We start from the raw sequence: 15,836 nt of genomic DNA on the forward strand, positions 1-15,836 counted from the left end.
CCTATGTCCCCCAGCTCTTTCCCTCACCCAGAATATCCCTGCCCCAATACCAGGAAGTGATCTGCCCTAATCATGCCACATCCTGCTCACATACTTAAATTTGCTCCCTACAGCAAAAGGCTTAAAACTTGCTCCGCATGGAGCTAGCAATCAGGGACTCCCATGATTTGCAGAATTTCCTGACTTATTCCTAACACTTGCTCCTGGTTCCCCACGTTTCAGCCAAACGGGAAACTTCCTGCTTCCCGCAGAGACACTCAGTGCTTGCTCACCTCCGGGCCCTGATGGTCTAGTCCCTCTGCCTAAAATCGTCTCCCCCAGTCCCTATCTGTTGAGATCCAAGCCATCCATCAGCCCAGTTTTCACTACATCGAGTCCATTAAATCTCCCCTGTCACCAGCTGGGGAAAAGATGTTTCCTTTCTCAGGGCTGTGACCTCCATCTCCCTCCCTCCCCATCATCTGCACTTACCGTGGGCTGGCCTGAATGCGGCTGGGTCAGGGGAAGGGCTGCCCCCAACTGTGTACATTTCCACAGAGGAGAGAGACCTCCCACCCCACGCCCCCGGGGAAAATATGAGCACAGCCCTGGCTTTCCCTCTGCCCACAACCTTCCCCGCAGGAGGACACGATGCATTATCTGACTGGCAAGCTTGGAAGAAGGGCTAAGTAAGTGCTCCCTTATTACTCATGTAACCAGACGCTATTCCAAACCCCTTACAAGAATTAGGTCTTCGCAAGAATTCTGTGAGGTAGGTACTATTACTATTGCCATTTTGCAGACAGAAACTGGGCCAGAGAGGTTAAGTCACTCGCCAACGTCACACAGCACAGACTTGAACTGGTTCAGTCTAGCTCCAGAGCCCATATGCTATGCTGCCTCCTGATGCACATGGTTTGGGCTCTTTCTCTCTCTCTGCTGGGGAGAATCTGCCTGCTGTGTGGGGTTTCCCTCCGTTCCTGCCCTGCACATGGTCAGCACGTGTGTCTGGGCCAGGTCCTGCCTCCGAGAGGTAGCCTGGGAGATCTACTGCTTGCTAGCCCCTCTTCCAGCCCGCCAGATGTGCAGCTGCAATTCAGGAAGAGACACCGGCTCTGGGGACCCAGCACTGCCTCAGATGGGTGACCCAAGGTCCAAACTGCGAAGGAGGAGCAGTAGAAAGCCCCAAGGTGGCCACACATCCAGACCACATTCTCCAAGCGGCTAAGCTGACCTCTAGCCCTCCACCTGCCTGCCACCTAAGCTGGAAGGGAGAGTTTGGTGTAATTACTAACCACCCCTATAACCCCAGCAGCAGAAAGATGACCAGGCACAGGCCCTGCCCTTTAGGAGCTCAGACTCACAAAGGTGATCACTCAGAGACTCCTGTCGTAAGGGGCACTCAGCTACAAACGAGGGCCGCGCAGCTCCTTGTACACAGGTGTGGTCCTTTTGCAGCTGGGAGAACACAGCCAGAGGAGAGGTGGGTGCAAAGGTTTCCATACTAACAAACACAGAGGTGAATTCTAACTCCACCACTGGCTTGCTGTGTGACCTTGGGCGAGTCACCCACCTCTCTGAGCCTGTATCCTCATCTGTACAGTAGGGATAATAATGCATCCCCCTGAGGGGCATTTCGAGGGTTAAATGAGATATCCTGTGACAATCCGTAGGCCAGGCCAGTCCTCTGTAGACATTTAAGTGGTACATCTATACCCCCCGCAATTCTGTGCTTTCAGCGGGGAGGGCTCAGTGCCTGCACATGCTGGTGTCCATCATCGTGTTGGTATGAACGACAGCACTTCCTTTCACACTGCTTAATCTGCAGAACCACCCTAAGCCATAGGCACTTTCACCTCTGTTTTACAAACGGGAACTTGAGGCTCAGAGAGGTGAAGTGATGTGCCCAGGGTGGCTCAGCAGTATGGCCGGGGCCATGTCCACCCGCCGGGCGGAGTGGCTGAGGTGAACCCTCTCTTCCCCCACAGCCCACTCGCGCCCTGCTCCAGAGTTATGTCCATGAAAGTGCTCACTCAGCGCATGCTGGGAGGGAACCACAGACCCCTGTGGAACCAGGAAATGATCGCCTGGCTGCCTCCCAGCCCAGACCGGATTAAAGAGCAGTAACCAGATCCTGCTGGGACGGAGGGGAAACCAAGGCTGCTGCGTGAGTGATGAGAGATGCGCTTGCACATGGGGAGGACCCGGCCTCCTGTTTCCTCACATCTGGATGGGTGTGCAGGCCTTGTTTTATTTCATTTCACTCTGCCAGAAAGATGCAGACCTCTTGGCCAGAGTTCAGAGCAGATCAGAAAGCGTGATTCAGAGCTGGGAGGGACACATGTGTGAGAAAAGATTAGCAGGGGAGGAAGAGACAAGGTCAGGGGTGACTCAGGGCACATCAAAGCTGCAGGGCTCAGCAAGACGAGATGAGGAATCTTTTCCTGGGGCCCGCGGTAGCTCTGGAGGCAAGAGGGAAATTCAGCCAGCGTGACAGAGAATGCCTCAGACCATGGGCTGGGGCAGGAACGGGGAATGGGAAGGAAGATGTGTGCTAGGAATTCCAGTGGCTCAGGTTTCCGCGGGTCAGTGTGGGGCAGTGGACAGAGCTGGGCGGTGGTGGTGGACATGGCGCTTTCCTGTCCTGGCTCTGTCACCTACCAGCTCTGTGACCTCAGGCAAGGCACTTCCCTCTCTGGGCCTCAGTGAGCTCCTCATTTAGTCAGTACATGTTTCCTGAGGACCCACCATGTACTGGACATTGCCAAGCACTGGGGACAGAGCGGTTTAGGTTGGAACCAACAGGTCCAAGGGTAGTTATGAGAGCATCACACAGGAGCTCCTAACCATGTCTGGGAGGGCAGGGAAGCTAACTTGAGACCAGGAGGGAGCAGAAGGGGAGAGAGAGCAGGGTTCCAGGAGGGAACAGCTTGTGCAAAGGCCTCATGGTTAGAGAGAGCAAAGCTTGTGTGAGGAATACAGAGGACTGCAGGGGCAGAGTGCGGAGATGCAGTGGGGAGGAATGGGGGGCCAGCTCCTGGAGGGCCTTAGGGGCCGCTACGAACCTGTGACTTTATCCTGAGGCTGTCCTTGTCCCGGGATGGTAAGCCCTGATGAAGTGGGGTTACAGGACCAGAATGCCCAAGTTCAAGTCTCAGCTTCACATTCTGCTGGGACTATGTAATTAGACAAGCTGCTTAACCACCTGTTTCTTCATCTGTAAATTAGGGGTGCTATTATCTACCTCATACATTGTTATGGCGATCAAATGGGTTAATACATATAAGGCATCTAGACTGTGTACCAGTGTCTGGTATACAGTAAGCACTCAATAAGTACTGGAGATTACTGTTGTCGGGACACTGTGTGTAATGCTACCAGCAGACTTCCTCGCACCTCAAAGAGTTAGTTCTCTCCTCTGAAACTTCCTGTCCATGCGTCCTTTCCATCCTGGCTTCAACCCAGGGCCTGGCCCTCCCCAGTCCCGGCTTTCCTGGAGGGTGGTGGCAGGAAGCGGGCTGGCATGTCACAAACGAAGGCTAAGGCCAGGGGAGCCAGAGTATGGCTGTTTCCTAGAGCTTCCTCCCCACCTCATACACTGTGTCTGAGGCTGACCTAGGACCGCCCAACAATTGGATCAGAATAGGGTCAGGGGTGGGGTGGGAAGGCCCCCAAAGCAGGCATAGAGGGCAGAAAGCTATTCACTTTCACAGGCTCACAGTTTACACAGCACTTCTACCAGGGGGAGAGGATCTGCCCATCATCTGTGAACCCCTGGGACTGGAGTCATTAATCCTGTTTTATAGATAAGGAAACAGAGGTCCAGAGAGGGGAAGACAAAGTGACACACAAGCTGGTGTTCAGGGTGGGACTCAAACCCGGAATCGAGAGGCGCACAGGGACTAGATTGTGGAGGATCTTGACAGGTCTGCCAAGGCCCCTGCTGCCCACTCCGTCGTGTCCCACCCACCACCCACTCCCACCACTGGCCCACTTCGTGTCTAGCCATCACAACCCATTCAGCATCCCTCCCAATTACTAGGTCCACCCTCTCAAGCCTCAAACTTTAGCACTTGATTACCCCATTGCTTGCCTGGAGCAACCACACCCAGGCTGGACAATGCTAGGAAGACACCTCCTCCAGGAAGCCTTCCTTGCTCTTTACGCATCTACTCCTAGCTGGATTGGGGGCCCTCTCAGCCTCCAGCACTGAAAGCTTGCCAAGGGCAGGCACAGAAGCTGACTCACCTGTCGGCTCTTGCCTGGCACAGGTTGAATTTCTTTCCCAAACTCTTAAATCTGGTCTGGCCTTTTGACTTGCTTTGACCAATAGAATATGTCAGAAATGGCAATGTGCCTGATCCCAGCTTAGATCTCAAGAGGCTTCTGGGCTTCTGCCTTCTCTCTCAGAACTTTGCCACACCATGTAAATAATACCAACTCGCCTGCTAGAGGGTGAGATGCCATGTGGACCAGAACTGAGTTATCTCAACAAAGGCTCCAGAGTCCAGCCAAGTTCAGCAGAGTTTCCTCTCACCCACAACTGACCACAGATGTATAAGTGAGACCAGCTGAGTCCAGAGACATTTCCAGCTGGACCTATAGGCTTGTGAGCAATAATAAATGCTTATCATTTCACACCACTGGGTTTGGGGAGCTATTTGTTACACAGCAATAGCTTACTAATAAAAAATGCATAAATAAATGACCAGAAGTAAATGTATGATGCAAACACAACATAGAGGATGGAGAGATGGAATGCCTGCCTCTTGGTCCTCTCACCTTATACACGTCATGGTTGCCCAGAACAGCATCAAAGAGTGTGTAGAGGTCATTGAGCAAGCCCACCACCTCAATGGGCTCACTCAGGGCTGAGATGGTGGTAAAGCCTACAGTGTCACTGAAGTATATGGTAACCTGGTCAAAGTGCTCTGGCTCCACAGTCGCCCCCATTTTCAGAGCTTCAGCCACAGACCTGAAGGGATGGGAAGGGCCAGAGTCACAAGGTGGGAGGACCATCTTTCCACAGTTGGAAGTGAGAAAGGGATATTTGGGGGAAAATCCTGGGTTGAGTGTCAGGGGATCTGGGATAGCCCTGTTGGTGTGCTAGCTCCCCTCCAGCAAATACCTGCCCCTCTCTGGACATTATTTCCTCTGAGGCCAGATGGGGGACCCTGTGCCTTGTCCTTGTTCCCTAGGGAGAGAGGCAGCAGAAATTCAATGCTCATGTGCCCCCAACAGTGCCTAATACATGTAAGCATTCTATTAAAATATGTTGGATAAATAAACAATGAATGAACTGAATGAATTAATGGAACCCAGATTTACTGAGCACCTACTATGTCCCAGGTCCCATGCTCAGAGCCACTGAGGCTAGAGCCACAACCAAGTCCACTCACGGCAGGAGCAACTGAGAGAGCAACCTTTCCATCTTCTGTCTCTCCAACCCCAGCTCCTCAGTCCACTCCTGGATCAGGTCCTCCAGGTTCTGGGAATACTTCTCCAGCAACTGCAGCATAGAATCAGCAACACTGGTCTTCTTGCCTGGGTTGATGCTTTTGAACTGAAAATGGAATGAAAATCCCAATTTGTCCATGAAGGTCAGCACACTTAGCCCTCAGGTTGAGAATCTGGACCACAGGAATGAACCAGACATAGTCCCTGCCTGGAAGAGCCAGATGATGGGGAGCAGATACGTAATAGACAAGGGATGGCAACTCTGACAAGTGAAAGCACAGATGGCTGGGAGGAAAAATCGGTTGGTTCTCTATGAGGTGAACAGGCAGGGAGAGGACTCTGCAAAGGAAAGTTTGCCCAGCATTGCATCACCATTAACAAACACACTGGTTCTCACAAAAGCACTGTGGAAGAGGCATTCTTTGTTCTCAAAGATAAGTGGATGGATGGATGAAGAGATGGGTAAATAGATAAAAGCAATGTATGTAGATTATTTACATATATAATCTATTTCTACCTCTTTATTTCTCTCCCTTTTCAAAAAATTGTTTACAAAATAAAATAATAAATATGTAAGGGCGCTGGGACCAAAGGAGAGTAAAGGTTAAAAAAAAAATGTTAATCCAGGAGTGAGGTCCATATGCAAAATGCATGCTAGAATTTGGTCACAATTTTGGATATGAGCTTCCTAGCAACAAAGCAAAGAGGGAAATAGAGATTACATAATCTATGGAGTCCATAAGACAATGGAGTATTAAACTAGTTGCTCAAAAGGAACACAACTACTGCTGGTGCTGAGCAGAGAGAAATACCTCTCTTAGGTCTTCATAAGAGGACATTCACATGTTGTTATAAATTGTACCTTCAACAACAACCCTATAGGAAATATGGCACCCAGTTTCCTAGGGAGACTCCCTAGAACCTTCCCCAGTATGGTTTGCACCTTCCCAAAGGGCAGTCAGTAGGAGAAGCAAATTAATGATGATCAAAGTGGAGGGGTTCATTCCTGTCTAAATCCAGCATCTCGACCTTTGTGTGTGTGTAGGTGTGCATATCCAACCTTCATTAATGCTGCTTCTCTCAGGCAAATGTCTGTAAGGTAGGGAGTAGCTGCAGCCCCTGAAGGGCACCTATTTTGTATTGCTCATCCAAAGCAGAGGCATAAGCTTTAGAGGTCAGTTGCCATGAGTGTGACAGCTGCTGACCTGGAGACAGCAATATGGACAAGAAGCTGACTGTAAGGTCATCTCTGCAAGGAAGGTCCCCATTTTATAAATTAAGACACAAAGGATCTGAGAAATATAACTTGCCAAGGACAACATAATGGTGGAACAGAGTTTCAAACTGAGGTCTATTATATATTAATGTTATCACCAGCCACCCCTCTGAATTATTTTATCATTTGGAATGTGTTTTCCATTGTTTCCCTTGCATTGCCCAGGAACAAAATCATAGGATCTACAAATAACAATCACTTTCTTCTTCCTTTACAACATTCATTTTCTTGCTTAATTGCATTGGCTGGTACTCCCAGAACAATGTTATATGAACATAGCCCAAGTCTTTCGACTTCAAGGTCAGTGCTCTTTCTCCTCATTCCCTCCTCAGAAAATTACTTTTTTTTTTTTTTTGGCTTGGTTATTTCACTTGATGGTCACACCAACATGTCAAGTGAGACCAGAGTTAGTCTTTCTAGGCATCACCTAAGGAGATCTGAGGCTCAACAGGGCAGTCAATTTGGCCAAGATCAAGTAGTAGGTAAGTGGCAGCATAGATCTGAATGCAGGCCTTCTGACCCTTAGCCTCCCCACAACGTGATGTAATTCTCACCTTCTGCATGTGAGGTATATCATGTGCCTGTCTCTGCCTTCTCTGCCACTGAGCCCTAGGCAGCCTCACCCCTCACTCAGGGCAAGAGCTTGCTCCCCCACCTCACTAGCTATGGCAATCTCTGACCCCTGGAAAGATTCTAGGCTGGTGTTTTAAGAACTGGTTGCTCGTCCGAGCTCTGCAACCCACCCTCACAGAGGCCACTGAGAGCTCACTCACTCTGAGGTCCAGATTTCCCATAGGACACCTGTGTGCTTCTCCTGTCTTCCTGCCTCTCTCTCCCTCATCGCCTGTCTGGAAGCCCCTCTCACTCACTGAACCTGTCCTTGGCAACGTTCCACTGTGGCTGGGGAGTGCAGGGCGGGAACGGGAGGCACGGAGATGTCACCTCAGGCTTGATGGGTTGCTCTGTGGGAGCCATTAGCCTGCTCAGTCAGGCCCACACACCCCACCACCGCCCTGAAAACTCGTACGGGCTTGCCTCCCCCTCCCAATGCAGTCCCCAAGGCAGGCCTGGGGGGCCCCAGTCCCCCTCACATCTTCAATTCCCTGATGCGGGGAACCAGCACTGCCTACACGGCCACAAATGGCCCCTCTGCTCTGGTGCCAGGAGGCCCGGCACAGGGTTGGGTCCCCCGCATCAGCACTGCAGAGACAAACCTGGGTTTGGGTTCCAGCCCCACCTTTCACTCTCTCACTTACCTTTGGCAAGTCCCCTCACCTCACCGTGCCTGGGTTTCTCTCTTGTAGAGCCCAGATAACAGCTATGCTTCCTCGGAGAGCTATCATTAGGGTTAAATGAAGTAAGCACAGCACTTAGCACGGGTCTTGGTGCTCAGGAAGGCAAGTGTCCCTGAACCCAGAGTTCTGAGAAAGCTTTCTTCAAATGGTGGACCTCGGGCCTCACCCTCAGCGATGACGATGCTGGCCCATTGCCCCCTTTCTGCACAGTGGTTCCAGGCCCTGGGGAGAGCGTGGGGCCCCCGCTGCGGAAAGTGAGGTGAACTGATCATCCGTTTCTTGTGAGCAGCCAGCTCCTCTGGGGATGCTGACCTGGGTGTAGATCTGATCCAGGTTGGGTCTGTCCTCCGGGGCCTCCTCCCAGCACAGCTCCATCCGCTGGATGCACTCAGGCGGCCCGTGGTCGGGAGACACCAGTGGCCGGCGCAGGGGAGGAGGAGACACCACCTCCCTGATGATTTCTGCAACAAGCACGGGCCGGGCAGTGGGGCTGAGGTCCTCAGGAGGGCTGGTAGGAAGGGGTGGGCCTGGGATCCTGAGACGGAGGGCAGCGTGGGCCCGTGGGGTGCAGACATCAGGCCCCGAGGGTATTCCTCAGCCCCTTGATCTGTGCCCCGGGACGTGCTGGCCAGTGGGCCAGGATCGCTGTTTTCCTGGGTCTGCCCCAGAGTGTGGCTGGGGAAGGGGTCTCAGCCTGGGAGACAGGTGAACAGGGTTTGAATTCTGGATCCGCCACCACCTCTCTATGAGATGGTGAACAAGACAGCAATCTCTCTGAGCCTCGGTCTCCCCATCTGTGCAACGAGCTTAATAAACTGCCTTCTTAAGAGGGGCGCTGAGGGAGGAGATGACAGAAGCTAGATCTCGGGGTACTAGGTTCACTCCAACCCCTGAACCCTGCACAACTTGTTACTGCTCTGTTACCAGCAATGACCACGAATGTGCTCGAGACCTGCGCAGTGCAGCTCTTTCTACCAGCCCTGCCACCTGGAGGCTGTCTGGTACCAACTCTCCGCAAGTGTGAAGAAAGACTCTCTGCTTATCGTTATCCCCATCATGATGACTCGTCTCCCAGGACCACCCCCGCTGTGCATCTTCCTGTCCCCGCTCCACATGATGAAGACCACAGACTAAGTCCAGATCAGATAGATCGACGATCCGGCTCCGTCTCTGCCACTTGCCATCACTCTGTGCCTCGGTTTCCCCACCTAACAACCAATGGAAATAACCCCACCTCAGGAAGCTGTAGTGGGGGCTGGGGGAGCTGAGAGATTCACAGGAGCACCGGGAGGAGGTGAGGCTGGGTACTAAGCTCAGGCTCTCAGCGGCACAGGAGAGGACTTCGAGATTATCCACTTATATTCTGTACACGTTTTGCCATCTCTCTGAGCCTCAGTTTCCTCACCTATCAGAAGGGCATAATAATAGTACAGACCGCACAGGGCTGTTAGAGGTATAGCAGGCTAATCTCTGAGGAGGGCTGAGATCCTCCTCAGAGACGGTGAGGAGGTGGGTCCCTTGGAACCAGTGAGGAGAAGCTTCTTTCTGGATTTCCCTTGGCTGGCCTCCTTGTTGGGGGCAGCCCATGATTCACTGTCCCATTTTACAGACAGGGAAACTGAGGTTCTGGGGTGGTAAACTAGGTCACCCACAGCCACAGGGTCAATAACAAGCAGATGCTGGAACTGAGCCTGATCGCCTCCCAGCCTAAACGATTTTCTCTGCCCAGAGGTTCCCGGTCTGCAGGCGTCAGATCCTGAGGGCCTCTGAGTAAAGGGTCTGGGAAGCTGTATGTGCTTGCAAAGGAGTGTGTGCAGATGGAACCAATAATAGATCACACACACACACATGTCCAGCTCTTTTTCAAAAGTATTTGGGTGGTGTTGCGATGAGTAAAATACAGATCCATTTCAAAGTGTTGCTGATTTCAGAGCAGATTTTTGTCTTTGGGCATTTCCTCAGTCAGCGGATATTAAAAGTCAAATAGTAGCATGTGAAGCTCCAAACTCTTTTGTCATTAAAGTGGAGTCCTCACAGGCAAGCATGTTGGGAAACCCTGGCCCAGGCCAGGCCGGGTCTCGGGTTCCCTCCCCATGCTGAGCCTGCTGTCCACACCCAATGCATCACTGTGATGGACCAGCCCTGCTGACTGCTGACCGGGTAGGCTGCACATCCAGCTCCATAGAGAAGTTGTTCCGTGGATGACTCCAGGAGATTTTAGGGCAAGAGCACTGAGCTCACCCAAATCCTAGGCCCATGGCTTCCCGCTAGGGAGTCCCTTCCCCTCTCTGAGCCTCACTTCATTCATCTCTGAAAAGAGTGCTCTAGCCCACCTCACAGGGTTGTCCAATGGGATAACCCATATGAAAATGCTTTGGAAACCACAAGTATCCCTCCCCCCCGCCCCCAGCCACCACAGGATCTTAAAAAGATGCTATTTCTAAGAGCAAGGAGGTCTGCTTCCAACTGGGAGAGTCAGGAGAGAACATGGGATTCCCCACACTAGCACACCCCTAAAACCACCCAGTATGCCAGGCACTTTGTCTAAGGCATTTCGCTGAATCCTCACAAATACTCTGGGAGGCAGGCATCATAGTCCCCATTTTACAGTTGAGAAAAATGAGGCTCAGAGCCTGAAAGAGATTTATTCAGAGTCACAAGGTGAACTGGTGTGGAGCTGGTCTCAAGTCCGTGTCCCCCAAATACTATGCTCTTGACATTTTACTGCCTGAGACCAGGAAAACTGCAGCCAGGGAGTAGCAGGTCCAGGACTGACAGCCCAATCCAGGGGTGACCCTGGGGTTCCTGACCTCATCCCTAAAGCATGAGAAGTCCTGGTCTGAAGGGCCCTGCACGGTGGCATGGCTGACAGACCCATCCGGCTGGCCCCCCCTCTCTCAGCAGGCGGATGTTGCCTGGGGTGGCGGAGCAGTTGAGGAGAGTTGAACAAATGGCACGACCAAGCCCCTACCCTTCCCACTCTTCCACCCCATAAATCTGGGGCCTGGAATGCTCATTATTCATGGAGCAATGCTTTGTGCAGAAAAGAAGCGAGGCCAGGCCTCCCCTTGAGTTAAAGATTATCCATCTGGGGTGGGAGGGGTGGTGGGTTCTGCTCCATCCCTGCCTGTACTGCAGGCCGAGATGCAGGGTGTATGTGAGCCAGGTCCCTGGAACCGGACAGAGGCAGCAGGGGGACAATTAGAAGAGCAGCCTCGAGTCCAGGGAGCCCCGACAGAGAACACAGAAGGGGAGGAAATATTTCTGAAGTTGGGCCCTGGCACTGGGGTCAGAAGAGAAAGTGCCTAAGACCAGGTGATGATGAGGAAGGTGTGAGTGATTACACCCAAAAGCAGGGGGACAAAGATGCTCTTCAAGGAGCCCCACTCAGGCAGAGGACCAAGCCCCCAAATACTGAGCAGACTGGTGACATCAGGCATGGACCGGATGTCTGACACATTTTTAAATCTGATCCCCACTATAAAGATGGGAAAACTGAAGCTCAGAGAGGGTAAGTGACTTGTGTAAGGTCACGTAGTAAGTAAGTGATCCAGGGGGAGTACTGAGGTCTACATAGACTCAAAGTCTGTGCTGGGCAGCCCGGTGGTAAGGGCATGAGCACCTCCGGACACGGCAATGACATTGGGAGAGGAAGGAAAGGGTTGGGCTTATACCCAGAAACCAACGTCTTTAGGCCTGGAGCTGGTCAGCTGCCATTTTGGCAGAGTTGCTGGAGGTTGCCTGGTTTAAGTCAAAGAAACCCAATTCTTGGTGTCAAACCAGGCATGTGTGTCTGTGTGGTTATTTTCAGGCCCCAATTTCCTGATGCTCACAGAGCTCCTCAACTACATGGGGTCTCCGCCAGAGACAGGCCAAGGAAGGAGGAGGACGATGCTGTACCTTGCGCTGAGAGCCCTGGGGAACCATAGTGCGGGCCCCAAGTCAGCACCTCCTGCAGGATGATGCCGATCTGAAGGTGTCTCCTTTGAGGGTGCCCCGCCCGGGTTCCCCGGGCCCCCGCAGCAGCTCCAGAGCTGTCCACAGCAGCACTGCAATCACCGGATGAGGCCCCACAGCCCTCCTGACCACCCAAGCTGGGAGGCACTTCACACATGTGGTGTTATCGTCCTGTCCCTACAGCCCCGGAGGAGGGAGGTGCTTCTGTCTTCCCCCATTCACAGGTAAGGGCCCCGAGGTTCAGAGAGGAAAAGCCATCAACTCAAGGTCACACCACAGGAGGTACCAGAGCACCGGACATCTCTCCCTCTCCCCTTGCCTCACAAGCACCCAGTTTAAACAGAAGCCTCAGAACCTACTGGCAGCCTCCTGCCCACCCCTGAGCTGACCTTCCGGGGCTGGCCGGGGGCGGGGAGCCCGCTGAGCATCCAGGAGCTCTGCATAACCCTGGTCAGTGACCTTTAGCACAAAGCGTCCAGCCACCACACAGTTTCGGGACTTGAGGCAGCCATGAGGGAAATGCCGATGGTGTAGATACCACACACCCTGGAGTGGAATGGGGGTCCCTTAGGCCTGTGGTGAATGAAAAGGACCCCTGCTTCTCTCAGAATTCCCACGGACCCCAGGAAACCTTCCTGCCTCCCCCTCACCCTTTGCCACACTGTCAGATTTTTCTCAGTTAGACAAAGTGGAAAGAGCCCAGGCCTAGGAAATCCGAGCACCTCTTGTCTCCCTTCCCTCCCCGTTGCCTCCACAGCTCCAGGTTTGAGAAGCGTTCTCACACGGATCATATCCAGCACCAAGGAGGCCTTGAAAGTCCAGTCCAGCCGCAGAGCCTCATTCCGCAGCAGGTCCTCCAGGCTGCCCCGGGCACAGTGCTCCAACACAAGAGCACTGACCCCAGGGGCCACAAGAAGCCCAGGAAGGTGGCAATGTTCTCATGCTGAAGCTCCTGCATCTGCCAGGGCAATGGTCACCTTAGCAGCCCCCAGGGGACTCTCAAAGTGTGGACATCTGACCCCCAGTACTTAGCACCCAGCACACAGCTGAGCACAGAAAGGCATCAGAAATGTTGGATGGATGTGATGGGTGGATGGATGGATGGATAAAGGATGAATGGATGGATGATGGATGGATGAATGATGAATGAGTGGGTGGATGAAATGGGTGGATGGATAAGTAGATGGGTGGATGGATGAATGAATGAGCCAGCGAAATGAGTGTATGGAAGCATCATGGATGAATAAGTGAATAGGCCGTAGTCAACTCCACAGAATAGGGATCTAGGCCTATTCTCAACCTAAGTGACATCATGGACCTAGAAACTGTGTAAATTCTCTCCCCAAGACTCAGAGACTGATGAGCAGAAGAGCAGAAGAGATCAGGCACAAGCAGAAAGCAGTCCAGCAGGTCAGAAAGCTCGAATCCAGCCAGCAAGGCTAGCATTCGCCCAAGCAGGAAAGATGAAACCATTGTCTGGCATGGCCTTCCTCACAAAACCAGTTCAGGGGTCAACTACGTGGAGGAAACCGGAATACTCTTCCCCCTCCTTAGAGACTTGCATGCTTATTAGCATACGCAGTGAGGTAAGAATGGCCTCAAATCCTTTGACACCCCTGCTGTCAAGAGCTTGGGCCTCTGACCCCTCCCCTTGAATCTGAGCAGGCTCTGTGACACTGTGACCAATAGAACGCGGTGGAAGTGATCTTGTGTGTTTTGGGTCCAGGTCTTAGGAGACTGACAGCTTCCATTTCCTGTTTGTTGGAGCCCTCTCAGTCGGAGGCCTGAATGCTCATAAGAAGTCCCTCTACCCTGAGTCACCACACTGGCGAGACCACGGGGAGAGGCCCTGAGACTGTCCACAGTGGGAAGGCATGTCCTGATGAGTCCTCTCTTCCAAGCGCCCAGCCAAGGCCCCCAAGCATGCAAGTGAAGACATCTGAGGCCTTCTAGACAGGGGGTCAGCAAACTTTCCTGTTAACGTCCAGATGGTAAATATTTTCGGCTTTGTAGGCCTTGCAATCTCTGTCACAAATACTTTTGCCATTGCAGTGTGAAAGCAGCCATAGAGAGTTCCATAAACGGATGAGCATGGCTGTGTTCCAATCAATTTTTTTTCTACAAAAACAGGCAGTAGACTCGATTTGACCTGAGAGCCAAGCACTGACAGCCCATTTACAAGCCGAAAAACCACTGAGTGACCCCCAAGACAGGTCAAGTGGAACTGAAGAACTGCTTGGCTGAGCCCTGCTCAAATTTCCTACCCGCAAAATTGTAAGATATCATAAAATGGTTGATGTTTAAAGCCACTACATTTCGGGATAAGTTGTTACACAGTCATAGATAACCAGAACAGCATATTAAAGGTTCTGAGAAGTCCTGTGTCTAAGCCAAGAAACTTCCAAACTCATTTGCCCACAGATAGAACCTTTTCTTTTAAGAAACATCTACACATATTGATTGCAAGAGTCCCACTGGGAAATGCCTAACCTAACCTCCAGACACTGAATCGCTCCGAAGCTGATTCCAGATGGTGGTGATGTTGGAAATAATAATAAAATCCACAATTTTCCAAAGGCACTCTACTTGCCAGAGACAGTTCTAGGTTATTTCATCAATTCTCTCCAATCCTCATAATTCCCCTGGGGTGGATTTCATTAGCTCCATTTTACAGGAAAGCTAAGTGTCCTATGGAGGCAGGATTCCATCTCAGGTCTTCCTGACTCAAATCTTATGCTCTGTCCTCCATCCCATAGTGCTTCTCGGGATGGTGGCCATCTCGGGGGTGAAGGGGCTTATGTGAGTAGTGATGAAAGGTGACTGGAAGCTCCCCGAAGAAAGGAATCCTGTCTCTTTTCTCCACAGCTGTGTCCCCAAAGCCCAGAGCATAGGCAGTGCTCAAAAAAATAGTGGACAAATGAATGGATGTGTAGAGGGATGGAGGATACAGTTGAGGTCCTTCAGTGGTGCTGACTGTACCATGTGAGGATAGTGACGAATAGGAGTGCGCCCCTGGTAGCCATGCGGATGATCATATTGGGGTGGTGATGTGCCGTTGGGGATGCTGGTGTGTGATGGTGACAGTGATGGTGTATATCTGTGATGACAATGGGGCAGTGATCATGATGATTAGGAAGCACTTCCTTTTTTGAGGCTAGAAGCTTCTGCATTGAGTAAAGACCAATCCAGACCGGTAAGGGTCTCCTGACAGCACCCCGTCCGCAGCCCACCCTCCACGCCCTCTGCAGCTCTACCTTTCTCAGGAGGCTGAGGCAGCCTGGCCGCAGCTCAGGGGCTGTGCCAGCTTCAAATTTCTTCAGCCACACCCACTCTCCCTGTTTAAGAAAAGACAACAAGAGTTCACCCCCTGCTGGTCCCCACCTCCGGCAAACCCTCCGCCTCTCTCAGCCTCAGCTTCTTGCCCATAAATGTGCTCTTTCTGTGTGCTTCAAGCCAGGAAGAGCCCGGCCAGCGGAAACTAGTCAGACTTTGTGTCCTTTGGTTGACAGACCTCAATTCTAGTACTCACTCCACCACTTTCTAGCTCTGCGACCTCAGACAAGGGACTTCAGTTTTCTGAACTTCGTGTCCCAATTCTGTAAAGCGAGGATGACACCCACACCCACATTGAGAGAGCTAACGAGATAGTGGATAGAAAGCGTGTTAGCTCCCGGCACCGAGGTCTGCTTTACTCTGCAGGCCTCGGGCACCTATGACACCCCAAACCCAGCGAAGTGAGGGGGTCTCTGTGACCCAGGAACCCTAGGGGAAGAGAGAGGGGAGGGTGGGGGGTGGAGACAGAATCCTGGTGCCCCGGGGTGGAGTGGAATTCTCAGGAACACCAGGCGGAAGGAGACCACACAGAATCTTGG

General features: G+C 52.2%; 1 protein-coding gene across 1 annotated transcript in view; it reads right to left on the minus strand.

The window, feature by feature from the left end:
* The window catches only part of LOC103072318 (olfactory guanylyl cyclase GC-D-like), a 47,074-nt gene that overhangs the window by 25,507 nt on the left and 5,731 nt on the right, over nt 1-15,836 (minus strand). The window contains 9 exon segments of the mRNA XM_082931231.1: nt 4,762-4,954; nt 5,379-5,542; nt 8,320-8,468; nt 11,908-11,979; nt 11,982-12,056; nt 12,354-12,510; nt 12,747-12,886; nt 12,889-12,922; nt 15,219-15,299. Of these exon segments, the coding sequence (XP_082787357.1) occupies nt 4,762-4,954; nt 5,379-5,542; nt 8,320-8,468; nt 11,908-11,979; nt 11,982-12,056; nt 12,354-12,510; nt 12,747-12,886; nt 12,889-12,922; nt 15,219-15,299 (1,065 nt within the window).

This window comes from Lipotes vexillifer, unplaced genomic scaffold (assembly GCF_000442215.2).
Source record: "Lipotes vexillifer unplaced genomic scaffold, Lipotes_vexillifer_v1.1 scaffold223, whole genome shotgun sequence".
In the NCBI taxonomy this organism is placed as follows: domain Eukaryota; kingdom Metazoa; phylum Chordata; class Mammalia; order Artiodactyla; family Lipotidae; genus Lipotes; species Lipotes vexillifer.